At 43.8% G+C, this 13,347-nt stretch overlaps 1 protein-coding gene across 2 annotated transcripts; it reads right to left on the bottom strand.

The window, feature by feature from the left end:
- Positions 1-6,749: 6,749 nt before the first annotated feature.
- LOC118165125 lies at positions 6,750-10,509 on the bottom strand. Of its 2 annotated transcripts, none has more exons than XR_004749888.1 (3): positions 9,844-9,977; positions 8,593-8,720; positions 6,750-8,210 (listed from the first exon to the last, which is right to left on the bottom strand). XR_004749888.1 is itself a non-coding variant. In XM_035323025.1 (3 exons), the coding sequence occupies exons 1-3, from the start codon at positions 10,349-10,351 to the stop codon at positions 7,800-7,802; spliced, it is 615 nt and encodes a 204-aa protein (XP_035178916.1). In that variant the 5' UTR covers positions 10,352-10,509; the 3' UTR covers positions 6,750-7,799. The 2 variants fall into 2 exon arrangements, 1 of the variants encoding a protein (XP_035178916.1); XM_035323025.1 differs by lacking the exon at positions 9,844-9,977 and adding an exon at positions 10,276-10,509.
- Between the last annotated feature and the right edge of the window lie 2,838 nt (positions 10,510-13,347).

The raw sequence follows: 13,347 nt of genomic DNA on the forward strand, positions 1-13,347 counted from the left end.
TAAGGTTGAGGACACACACCACCTCTATCTGCTGCCAAAAAGTCTAACTTATTCCAGGTTTATTATCAGATAGATAATAACCATTTGATTAGGTTCCATTATTTTTAATAGATGCTGCATCTGTTAAAAACAATGTAAATATAATCATAATTGAGCAAATATTAACTATGGCAGTGGAGACTGGCAGTTCCTATCTAAAAACTATTTTAGAAGCTACTAATGAAACAGGATCTTCCATACCAGAAGACTGCCTCTCACCACAAGCATGATAGATGTCACCTGCAGCAGCCAAGCTGAAGTCTATGTTGAAGGAGAAAGGGACTCCAGCAGGTGTGCTCCAAAGAGGTGCTCTGGTCACAGAAATGGTCTTGGCTGAACACTGCTTGCATGGGATCATCTTCAGGGCCAGTTGCAGAGTCCTCCACAGCATTTGAGAGTAGGAGAGGATTAAATCGTAAGATAAAGGGACATTGGAGGGAATTTTAAGTGTCTGGATTGCTGGCATGTTCACTGTACCTTAAATGCAGTCAGTTTAGCATTGCTGTATTAATCTGAATGCAAATAGAAAACTACTGCATATCTAGACTGCAGGGACAGTCTTCTTACAGACTCAGATAAAAAAATGCTACTTATTTTTCCTCCCGTCTATGGAGTCTTCTGGCGATCATTAGGAAAGGTGAGTCTTGAGAGGATTCAAAATTGCATTCACTGAGAAAGTTTCATCTCCTGGTAGAATTATAAAACAAACAGAAAACATCATTTTAAAAGCATTTCCTTCCATGTCTGCTCTCTAAAACAATGATCTAGTTGTAACTTAATTTAAAAGTTTAACTATTAAAGCAAATGATCAGCATTTTGCTGCATGAAGTTGATGCTACATACCTATATCTCAGATCATAACCTTGCAAAGACATTTGTCTCTTTAATTTTCCCAAAGTCAGCAACCCTTTCCACAAAATAAACATGCATCTAAGTGTAAGACTCAGATTTATATGTTTAATAACAGTAATTTTGATAGAACAGTTTACTTAGTAGATACTGAATGGCTAAAGTAGTCATTTTCACACTGCAGATATGTATTTTAAAGCCATTATCATTCCCTCCCTTCCTCCTCAGTGCCGGATGAGGTAGGTTTGTAGTCACCATCTCCTCCATGGTCTTCAGATAAATTCAGATAGTAATTCTTTTATTTCTGTGCTGCCAATTCCAATGACAAATTATGCTGACCAAAATAGAATTTTGCCTGTGATAATCTTAATTAAAAGATGAATTGTGAATGAGGTGAACAATGACACCCAGTACTTGGTGGATTGATAAGACATAGTTCACTAAGCAAGACATTATTCAGAACAAAAGAGCACATGGTAATCTGCAAACACAGGTTATTTTAAGAATTTGGTTCAGAATTAGAGTATTAAAAATACTATCTGACAAACTGTAGGCGATGCTTTGTTCCTTTGCAGCAAAAATGCTGTAAGATCAGCCCTCTTAGTAATAAATCAGAAGAAGCATATTTATTTTCCCTCCTTTTTCTTTGCATGATCTTAGGTTATTGCTATGTATTTTAAACACGAAAAATGTGATAAAAGAAAAAAATATCAAGAGCAGAGTATATTGCATAATAACAGTGAAAAGAAGACATAGAAAGCATAAAGATAAAGTGGCCATCTTCCCCTCTGGTGAGTATTCTGTGCAAGTCTAGCAAAGGCTGTTACATAACTGATTTTTATTGCATTAGGCAACAGCAATATTGCTAAGCAAACTGATGTGCAGAATTAGAAAGCTTCTTCCACAGCGAAAATGAAGAAAAAAGACAGTGAAAAGGTTTTCACTTAACATCCAGTAAGATGGTAGGGCAAGAGGGTGTGCATCTCCATTAATGTCTCATGTCAGGGTGACAACATGATTTATTCTCATCACGCAGCGTCTTAGAAAAAAAAATACAGTGGAAATTCAGTCCATGATAATTTTGCTGCTTTCTGCAGTGTAATGTGTCAACCGTATAGAACTGAGGCTGGTGAGTTAAAATGCTAGCCTCTGAAAGAGAATTCATGGGAGCTAAGATAATAGTCAGTTAATTAGTTATACGGGGAGGAAAAATTAACACAGGAGTGAAGGAAAAAATATGCACACAAAAAAAATCCCTGACTTCATGTGTTTTCACTGTAAATTCAGAATGCTGCTGGTGTATATTTAGACACAGCAATAACACAAACAGCTCTGTGAGCTGGTGCTAAGAAAGCCCATGCGTGGTCAACGTTGACACCTAGGAAGGTGGAAGAACCACTTGAAATGTTTGCTGAAGCTAACGCCCTTTCCCCCTGCTTATTCTCTGGTGCCTACGAATGTGCAGGCTTTGCTGCGACCTTCCCCTTAGCCGGCCTTTCCTTCATGGGGCTGACTATTGCCAAATTTAAGAGACCTAATGGTGAGACCTACAAGGCACAGGGCACGGTGAGGTAGGTAGCCCGAGCAGAGAGGTCAGGATTAAAAACATGGTGTCAGAGCCCAAGTGCTGCTCGCTTCCTCTCCAGATGGTCCTCACCAGAAGAGGACCTTCTGAGCCGTGACCACCTCGGTGGCCACATTAGAGGAGCCTCAGCCTTGAGCAGAAGAAAAATGTTGCTTTTCCATATTCACAGCACTAGGTGGCAACACGCTGCCCAGGCATGTCCGCGCAGAAGTCTTCTGCTGCGGCTTCCACTCCAAGCCCTCGGCAGCTCCCACTCGCTCCAGTCTGCAACCGGAAGGGTGTGGGCGGTGGGACTGGAGGAGCCGTACAACTTCAGATGTTTTTCCTCTCAAAGCAGGCTTTAACTGCTTGGTGGCTGCTACTGAGGAAGTGAAGGACACTTTTGGAGCGTGCCAGGTGTGAGAAGAGGGGAAATGTGTGGTGAAATTCCTGGGAGCAGCGGGTAGGGCCTTGGGCATGAGGAGCCACCTGTAGAGGTGGCTGGTAGGACCACCTGTAGAGGTGGCCAGTAGGACCACCTGTAGAAGTGGCCAGCAGGACAAGCAGTGGGCCCCTGGCAGAAGAAACCAGAGCAAGCAGCTCCTCCTCCCGCAAGGCCGCGGCATACAGCTCTGCAGAGGAGCTTCTGGGCATCAGGAGGAGCCGGACACCGCAAGGGTGACGCTCAATGACGTTGCTTGCTCCGGGCTGGTGTGGCCGAGAACCCATACCCAGCTGCTGGAGGAAGAGTCCCTGGCTCCAGCTGAAACTGCGTTTTTGTTCAGTTACACGGTGCATACGCAGAGGAAATGGGAGCCCACGAGCAGAGACAGGGCAGATGAAAGATTTATCTGGGAATATGAAAATGCTGTGAACAAGTGAACTAACTCTTCGTTTTTTCCCCTCAACAGCAGTTTTAAATTAGAACAGGTTGTAACAGATTTAATTTAGATCACCATGGTGCTTAGTGCAATGTTACAGCGTTTTCTAGTTTATCTTTCTCCCTGATTTTTAAGGGATGAACACTTTTTAAGTTGTGAATTTGTTATGGAATGCATTGCTGCTTGGTGCTCCTAACCAATTAGAAATTCTTTTACCACAACATGATTAATTTTGTTAGATAAAACTACCAAAATACAACTGAAGGTAGAAATAAAAAGCATTTAAGTGCTGTACATCCACGATTTACTCTTCAGAGATGCATTTAACGCTGTCTCCAGCAGAACGGCTTCATCCATTTTCCAAACATTCATTTGTTTATTTCAAGATCAGTCTCAGTTATAAACAGACATTAAATCACCTCCAGGCCCTAATACGTTGTAATGAAGTATTGTAAACCATGTAGTATGTTGGTTTAAACAATGTAATCAAAAAGCAACAAAACCATTCTCTCCTCCGCCCGGCTGCCTGGCTGACTTGTGCTGTCTGCTCAAAGAAAACTTCTTTTGAGTTTGTAAATGTCAAGGTCAACCAGAGGTCAAGTTTGTGCTTTTGAGCCGTGGTTCTTTTCAGGTTATTGGCTTTGTTTTATTACTGAAAGGAGCCATCCATTTTGGCATCTAGAGCAAAGAAGTCATGTAATCCTATTAAGCACAAAACCAACACGTACAAATAGCGGGGAGGGGCTGACAATCGCACAAAAGCCCCCTTTTTCTGCCCACTGTTAAGCCTGCACCGAGCAATTAGTGGTCCTTCTGTGTGCCCGTCTGTCCATCTGCAGTGGGAAAAGCGCCTAGCCAGTTCCCAAACCACTCGCCCAAAGGCTGGCCACGAGCCCCACGGAGCCACCAGCAGGCAAGGGCTGCCTGTGGCCATGGGGCCGGGACCAGGACTGGGACCGGGACCAGAGCTGCCTGCCCGCTGCTGGCTCAGGCAGCAGTGCAAAGCAGCACAGGCGGGAGATGGGCAAAACCCCAGGAGAAGGATCCTCGAAAGTAAAGAGCAAGACTCGAAGCAGCAAGAGGAGGGAAGCATCTGTAGAGAGTTAAGGATAAAAGGAGGCACTCGAGGTTATTAGAAAATAAACTGGCTTTGTTGGCAGTAGAGGGGAGAAGTGGAAAGCCGGGGTCATAGCACGCAAGTGGAGATGTAACTGGATCATTATGTACCAGGCACAAAATCTAAGGCATAAAAAATGAATTACAAACATCTCACTGATTTCCTTAAGAAGAATGTTTATGCGTAGTACAACGTCAGTAGAAGAGGAAATTTGGAAAGGGAGAGAAGGTATAATTGGAGGTAAAACTGGAGCAAAAGCAGTGCAGGATAATTTAAGGAAAACAATCCTCGCAGTGGTAAGCAAGGGAAAAGCTGAGAATTTTGGTTTTCCATTAGTTATGGCCAGCTGTAAGCAAGAGGCTTGCAATGCCATCAGCTCTACTTGTCACTTCTTTGAGGGTGGTCAGATAAAGAATGTGAAAACTACAGAAGCTGTGCAAAACCCAGTTTTCATAAACAATATTCATACAATTGTTTTCACATCCTTCAGACAAGCGTATAGGTTATCTCAGCTTTAAAATCTGTTTGCTGGCAAGGCAAGACATCACCATCCTAAACCATATGCAGCATGCGAACTGACTGGATCTATTACTAATAAAAAGAGATGAGCTGATTGAGAGTGCAGATAGCAATTGCAGATAAGATGAAGAACTGTGTGAAACGTAGGCAGAAGCTGCAGAAATGAACACCAAACCAGACATACAATTCAATACGATAAACATTATAGAAGTGGGAATGGGGAGCAGAGAAATCTACATTACCCAGGCTGTGAAACAAGCCTTACAAAAAGCCAGGCAGTAAAGGTTTCCAGCCTATCATATTGCAAGGTCAGATAGACAACAAAGATGCTTGGAGTTCAAGCATGGAACAGGTCCAAGATCTTCAGATAGCCTGTAACAGGAGAGGGAAAGCACTGGCACACCGCTAGCGAGGGACCTCCACGCAGGACCGACCCTTACACACAGACTCGAGAGGTTTCAGCAGGCGCTTCAACAAGAACAGCCTCTAATGGTGCAGTCTTAACAAGTCTGGGACAAGCCTCACTCAACCCTGTGCTCACTCCCTGGGCTGAGCATATTTTAAGAAGGCCACAGGTTCAGAATGAATAATTAGAGGCTGATTTTTTTTTTTCTTTTCATGCTCCTTTGTTCCCAGTACATCATTCAAGTAGTGCAAAGAAAGTGAAATACACCCACAACTGCCTATCTGGGGATTTCCTCAACTGATGCACCAGCAGGTATAATTAGCTGCTTTGCCTCCCTCTGGGGAGCAGAAGAATTATCAATGTCTCAATCTTCAGCTATCACTAGCTGCCAGATTATTCAGCGGCGTGGGACTCAAAACAAAAAGGCAAGGAGCTGTACCCGTCCTTCCGAAGGGCTCAGAGGGGTTCACACAATAAGAGGACGCAGATGTGGTAAAATATATAACCAGAAAAACACAAATATATGTCTTGCCTGTGCTAGAATTTCTGAATACAGAGAAATGGATGACGCAGACCAACATATCGGCTAAAGCAAAGGCTTATTTGGGAAACCTCATTTCCCTCCCAAGATGTGACTCCCATATTTCATGCTTTTCTAGCATGTTGGCAATGCTGCAGCTACCACAGACTACGGGATGAGCCTTCCAGCCCCTAGGTCACACAGCTATCACTGGAGGGTTCCCAGGGATCTCAGATCCAGGAGAGCAAGTCAGTAATACACGTGGATAGAAGAAAGCTTCAGAAGCTTTTACAGGAAAATTCCACATCTTAGTGACCCCGAAGAGAATCTTTTTTCCCCTCTGAAAACAATCATGCACCATTTGCACCATTAGCTCTCTCCACAACAGAACAGCCCCAAGAGTCTGAGACGTTTCGTTTCACAGACCTAAGCTTGCCCCAACCTTTTGCATCAGGAGGAAGACACAGAGATTGTTTTGGGGACCCTCTGTTTAGTTTCCCATCTTCCATATTTGTTTGGAGAGTCACAAGCCATTTGATTGGGACTGAGGCAGTTTCCTAGTCTTTAGAAGCAAAATTTGTCCACCAGAAAACATACTATAAGGTTCCACGTTTACTTATTCCTAGATTGAATTGTCATCTGCTGCCCTTCAGCTGGCAAAAATTCCATGGCTATAGAACAAATTGGTTTTCCTCTATTACATGTTCTAAACCTGCTTTGTAAGGGTCTCTCGAGGTTCCCAGCCTCCCTCCCTACAGTAACTCCATCGCATTTTCTGCTTTCTGTTTTTCAGTGCAGGACTCGGCTCCTCGAGTGTTTTGGGGCAACCACACAGAAACACCAACACAGAAATGTAAATGTGCTTGTCATTTACTGTAAGTGCATTTCCATCACCATAAAAATATGTGAACCAATACTGCTTATTTCAATTTGATGTATAGCGCCTTACATCACTATCTATAAACACATATATTGTATATGTACTGGATATGCAATATTAGCCTACATGTTAGTTAACAGTATTTTTTTAAACCATAAGAGCTGTATCCTTACATTTTAAAGGCAATATCTGCTCCCAGCAACAAAAAAGAACCAAATAAGCAAGAAGCATCAACACCTAGAGGCGACCAGTAGACATGACTATGGCAAACTTGTATAAAAATTCAGGTCACAGTTCTGAATGGGAAAGCCCAGAGCAGAACATGTGAATGGTCCTTTTCTGTTAAACTCACTCAACAAGCCCAACGTAGAGTACATTCAAATCTGCATAAAATCAGCAAAATAACATGCTTCTGTGCTGAGGAATACAGAACACAAAACTGAGAAAATGCTGAAAGGGTGATAGAAGTACAGCAGTACTATGATAGTTCTGATCAGACGGCCTTCTGAGCTCTTTCCAAACAATACATAGTGTGCTATTTACAATGTTGTAACCACTTACGAGGGAAAAATCCTGAAAAAATAATACTGTTGTGTCTGGACTGAAATTCACCACATATACTGGAAACCTTTAATCTAGGTCTTCGCTGTCAATGTGGACTTGGACGTGGTACACATTGTGGTAGGGAACCACACTGACTTAATCATATCTGTATTTAGATATTATCCTTCTGTTACAGAAAATGACCTAGATTAACTTCAATTTAAAGTTAAGATCCCAGGCTTCATTCTACTCCCATCACCCATCTTTTCCATAACTGTTTACCTTTTATCTTTAGTTTTTTTTTTTTTTTTTTTTGCATATAACCACTTAATTTTTCCTTCCCATACCCCAGAAGGTATGATTTCTCTCATTCAACACCTTATGAATTAGCACAGCTCTGTGTAATAAGCCATACTCAAGCCTCTTTTAGTTTATGTCAATTTTACCACGTGATGGGAATTTAAAGCCAAGCAAACACAATTCACAAGGACTGGTGGGGACACTCAACAGAAGTTGTAGGAGAGTCAACTTTAAATCTGTCTGTGCATTTCATTGGATTTTGAGTGGACGGTGTCTCTCTGTAATGGCAGTTTCCATCTGTAACTGAGTTGAATCTTTGTCTGCGTACGGGACTGTGTATTTCTTCCCAGCAGAGCAACAGAATGGCATTTAGAAGATGTTTCTTCATGCAGCAGTTTTCAACACTTAGCACCAGGAGTGCATGCAAAGACAGAAGGATAAAGCTTATCACTTCTTGCACATCAGGCAAAGCTCCGTGCACTTCAAACTGGGCATATAACCATAGGGAAAACTTAGAAAATGTTTCTTTTTTTACCACAGCTGCTAGTTTCCAGGATGACGTTGGACTATTTCTGTTCCCCACTTTATCCACCTGTAAAATGAGGACAGCATTATCGGGTCCCTGACTGTAAGACCCTCTCAGGTCTATGCATAGAAAAACCTGTAGTAGTGTGAGCAGATTTAACCTTTAGAATAGTTCAAACCACACCATCAAGTTAAAATCTGGAAATTATTAAAAAAATAAAAAATAAAAAGATGAGATTTTCAGTTGTGTTATTTTTATGAAGACAAATGAGTTTTAGATGTTTATACATTCATAATTTATAAACTTACATAATTTATATGTGTATATATTATATACATTTGTAAATTTATAAATACATATGATTGTATATTTTATAAAATAAAACATCTCTTTTTTTTTTTTTTTTTCCAGAGTGTGAAAGAGCAATGCAAACTTGAACATTACTCACTGGGACATGATCTGCAAGATGGTCCATGTCACTGCATCTCGTGCGCACGCACATACATGCCCACACATTACTCCTGACAGGATGTCCGTAGAGGCAGCTCTTCCAACAGGAATGGGAACCGACACAAACTCAACAAAACAAGAGTGTCCCCTTTAAAACTCCCAACATCTCTAGCTCGTGTTCCTCCCTACAGCTCTCACGCGCTTGCAAAACAGTAATAAAGTCATTGAAAAAAAATCTCTGACTCGGCACTATTTCTGATTTGCATATCTGCAACTTCTTTACCAAAACATCCCTCAAGTACTCTTTCAGGCTTTACTTTTCTTTCTTTTCTTTTCCTTTTTTTTTTTTTTTCAGCTTATCCCTGCACGCGACTGAACTGAGAGGCAGGAAGGCCTGGGTCCCACAGAAAGCTGCCACGTGTCCCCCTCCTGCAGCACCCCAAGTGCCCCCATCCTGCAGTGACCTGGCTCACCCAGAGCCGGACCAAAGCTCCGTCAGGCCCTCCTGGAGGAAGCAGTTAAGTGATGTCCTCATACACAAATTGCTCTGAACTACATGGAAAACTCCACAAAGTGCTAGTCAAGAGAAAACGGTTACTTGTGGACTTACAGAGTTGACCGCAGTGCATGCAAAGGGGGCTGCAGTCACAGATCAGGGCTGCAGTCACAGATCTGGGGGTTCTCTTTTTCCTCCCCTCATCTCTTTTCCCTTTTTTCATTTTTCTTTTTCCCCTCCCGAAGTGGTAGCGTGCTTCTTGCGCTGACATTGTTACAGAGCATCTTATCTGCTGGATGAGACAGCAGCTATGGCTTCACGACAATTAAAGGCAGTTGAAACCAGTGCTGCTGCAAATCCCACTTTGGGGCACGTAGCCTTCCTTGCTACTCGTCTGGCTGATCCAGTGAAGCAATTCAGGGGAAAGTTGCACGGGTTTTCTGTCAGTGTTGGGCACTGATCTGGCATCCTGTGGGGAAGCACGAAGCTTCAGCGTTGGTGCGAACAGGACAGAAAATCCCACAGCTGGGGGCAGTGACTGGTGGCGGGGACAGCAGGACCTTAGCTGTTGCGATTTAATTTGTTTACAGCTGTCATGGAAAGAGACCCACCAGGCAGGGCTTCCACGAGCAATTTAAATGACAGCCACATGCTTTCAGACTCTTCCCTCCTGGACACATTTTCTGCACAGTTCATCCCGCTGTGCAATCAGCAAACCGATCTGGCTGAAAGTGAAGGGGAGAAAAGTCTTACCTCCAGTCTGTTTTCATGCTCTGAGATCAGACAAGGCTGCTGGTGAAATCTGCAGCTTCACCAGGCGACTGGGATCAGAGCAACAGCTCCACTGCACAACAGGCAGCTCGCTGCCGCCACGCTGGGACAACGGCTTGTCCCACGCAGCCTGCTCCTTTACCCAGGCTGCAGGACACGTGGTAGTGCTCAGGGATTCAGAGCCCTGCTGCGTTTCTACTAAAAACTACTCAGCTCCATTACAAACTTGACCTTTTTTTCCTAACTTGCAATGGAAGTGGTAAGAAGTGACACCAGTGAGTCAGAGCTGCTTGATCCTGGAAGCTCTCAACGCCTTTCGCTTCCTGGAGAGAGGAGGCATGAGTGAGGGAGACTGTGCTTTGACACCCATGAAGGCAAGGAAGATGAAGGCAAGGCAGGGGTTGCAAATGTTACCTGGAGGTCTGACAAGCAGAGACAGCTTCTTGAGCGCTGGGATAACTGTAACTTGCTGATTTCTGAGAAAAAGCATCACAGATTGTCATTTGTTTTTCTGTATTCAGGTAAATGGGATGCTGTGGCTACTTCCCTTATGATGCACAGGGAACACGATCACAGAAAACACACCTTCAGCTTTTTAAACTTTTCGTACCCTATTAGCATCACTCCTGTAAGGCCCTGGTATTTCTCATTTATAAGAGGGAAGAGACAAAGGTAAATGACTGACTAAATCCATTCAGACAGTACCAAACTGACTGAGAAAAAAAAAAAAAAGAAAAAAGAAAAAAGAAAAAAGAAAAAGAAACGTCATGGTGTAAAGCTAAGTTAAAATGAAAAATCAGGTTCAAACATCTAACCACGAGGCAATTGATAATTACATCAAAACGGGGTAGCGGGGGGCATACTTGCTATTTCTTGAAATCCCCACATTGACTCTTTTTCAGGAAGATAAACTTTAAGCAAGTTATAATCTCAATTAGAAACACCACAGCCCACATTATGTAGGATGTCTGATTCTGAGAGCAAATTTGCTTTTAATCTTAAATCCTGTATCAGGACGCTGTATGGACCACCGGTTCCTTATTAAAACAAAACCAACCCCGCCATGAGTTTCGTTCAACCAGCTTGGCAATTAAGGCCCGGTTTATTTATTCCTTATTTAAGCTAACGTCCACGATTCAAAATTCAGTCTGGGAAGAGGCATGCAAAATTGAGAAACTGGACAGACACCCGCGTTTTGGCTGCTGTGACTCTGACCAGCGAGACGCTTGCATACATGTGATTCATTGAGGAGTCTTAAGGGATTTGCTTTAACCACTCCAGCTGTTCAACAAAGATAGGTTGCCTTCTACCACTACCATGCTTTTCTTTAGCGTTGTCTACACAAATTCAAGATGAAGACTACTAAGAAAACTTAAGGCGTTTGGGAAGATAATGACGCAGCAACCCTGTACTGGAAAGGAATTAGCCAGAAGGATGATCAGAGACTTCGGTCGCTTCCCAACCTCTGTACTTTCATTCCTAAGACAGCCCTACTTAGAAAAAATTAAAATTCATTAATCTCTGACAAAAATCTGACAGAGCGATAGCAGTTACCATAAGACATTTGCTACTCTTCTGCTGTTTGTAAGCAGTGGGAGGTTTCAGGGGGCGGCTGAGCTGCCCTGACAGCTCGCTGCTGCTGGGGCAAGCGGCTGCCCCCAGTCCCTGCAGCTCCAGCACCCAGCTGCCCTCGCGCAGAGCTAACTGCTAAAACCGCAGGAAATCAGCCCAGAAGGAGAGGGCACAGTCTCCTGCTTTGGAGAGGTGAACCAGCCTGCCAAGCCAGCAGGCAGGGACAAGGAAGCGAGCTCTCCCTTTAGGACGGCGGCGAGCTGGCAGCAGGCACTCGGCCAGCCTGGGGTATCCAGCCCTCACGTACTTGCCAGTAACCGTGGCCAAAATGTTGTTAAGCAAAATCATGGCACGCCTGTTGAACAATCCCGAGGTTCAATAACGAAAAGAGGAATATGATTTGTTACTCAAAACCAGGAAGCTCAATCCTCAAATCCTCAAAGATTAGAAGAAGGATCAGGAAAACTGCGAGCATCAATTATGGCTTTGTGCTTTTGGTGAAGACCGATCCATAAATTGCAGTATGAGTAAAAAAAATGGGGTTTTCACCCCACCTTTTTCTTGAAATATTGTCCAAAGATAACAAACTACTTTACTTCATTCAGACGTTTTATGGACGTACTTGTTATGGCAGAGTAATAGGGCCGAGCTCACGGCACGTCAGAAGGCTGCCTGATAATGACTCTTTTAAGTCATACTACGTGTTTGCTTCTACTTGGAGAACTGCAACACAAACCTGCACGCTTTAGGTAAATCCGGTAACACCTGGCCAACTCAGTACAGGTTTGTTTGCGTGGATCGGCTGAACAAGTCAAGATGCTGCAAGAAACCTATAGTGTTACATTTACTTTGCTTATTTTCCAAAGTCATTTTGGAAATCACAAGCAATATGGGCTATTCTGGGCTTCAGACTAGACACAAAAAACAAACAGAGGCAAGGCACATGTTGAGTTGCGGTTTTAATTCTATTTTCAACACAGTTTATATGACTTAGGACTGCAGCAAGCAAACAAGCTAACCATTGAATCCAAAACTCAGCATAGATTTTGCATAGCTCAGCACGGAGAAGTTACAGTATCTGAATGGTATTTTTCACTTAAGGAGAAATAAAATTAGAAAATGACTAGCTGGCTGGGGAAAAAAAAAAAAAAAAAAAAAAAAAAGACATTTCTCTGTCGACATTTTAAACAACCGAGACCTTTGCATATAGTACAAAGGAGTTTAACAGCCAGTGGGTGATATCATGCTTTTTCGCTCTTGCTCTAATCTACACTGTAAATCAAAACAATCTCATAAAAGGTTAAATTATTAAGAACGGTGGCCCAATGGAAGTGCCATGCAACCAGGAAACCAGGATGACCATAAAAAGAAAATGAGGCTGCTGGTAACCATTATAACGTAGGGCTGAATCAGGAACGCTAACACCAAAGACCCATTGCTGTTCCTGATATAACCCATGAGAGTTTTGTCGTCTTTATTTTCTTTTCCTTCCCGCTCCGCGGAGGCAGAAGCAGGCCCTATCCCGCCGCCGTTCCGGTTTCTCTCCCTGCTGTTCCGCAGCAGCCCCGCTGCCGCCGGGCTCCCTCCCGCAGCGCTCCGCATCCCCGCGCCCTGGGCTCCTCCACGCGGGCAGCGTTTTGGCGCAGCGCGACGCGAACGGGAGGCAGGGACGCTGCTGCGGGGCTAAACTGGGGGAAAAAGGGCCGGTTTCAGACAACTCGCGGCTGAAGAAATAAATAAACGAATAAACCGCAGGGAGCAAGTTTCGGGGGGCTGCCTGCGCGGCGGCACCAACTCCCCGCTCAACCCCGCAGCAGCAAGAGGGGGTTTGGGGACGGCTCGTCCGGATCCCTGAAGGGCTTTGGGGTCGCCTCGCCGGGGGTCCCCCCGCTCCGGGAGCCGCTGAGAGGGCGG

This window comes from Oxyura jamaicensis, chromosome 3, assembly GCF_011077185.1.
Source record: "Oxyura jamaicensis isolate SHBP4307 breed ruddy duck chromosome 3, BPBGC_Ojam_1.0, whole genome shotgun sequence".
NCBI classification, from domain to species: Eukaryota; Metazoa; Chordata; class Aves; order Anseriformes; family Anatidae; genus Oxyura; species Oxyura jamaicensis.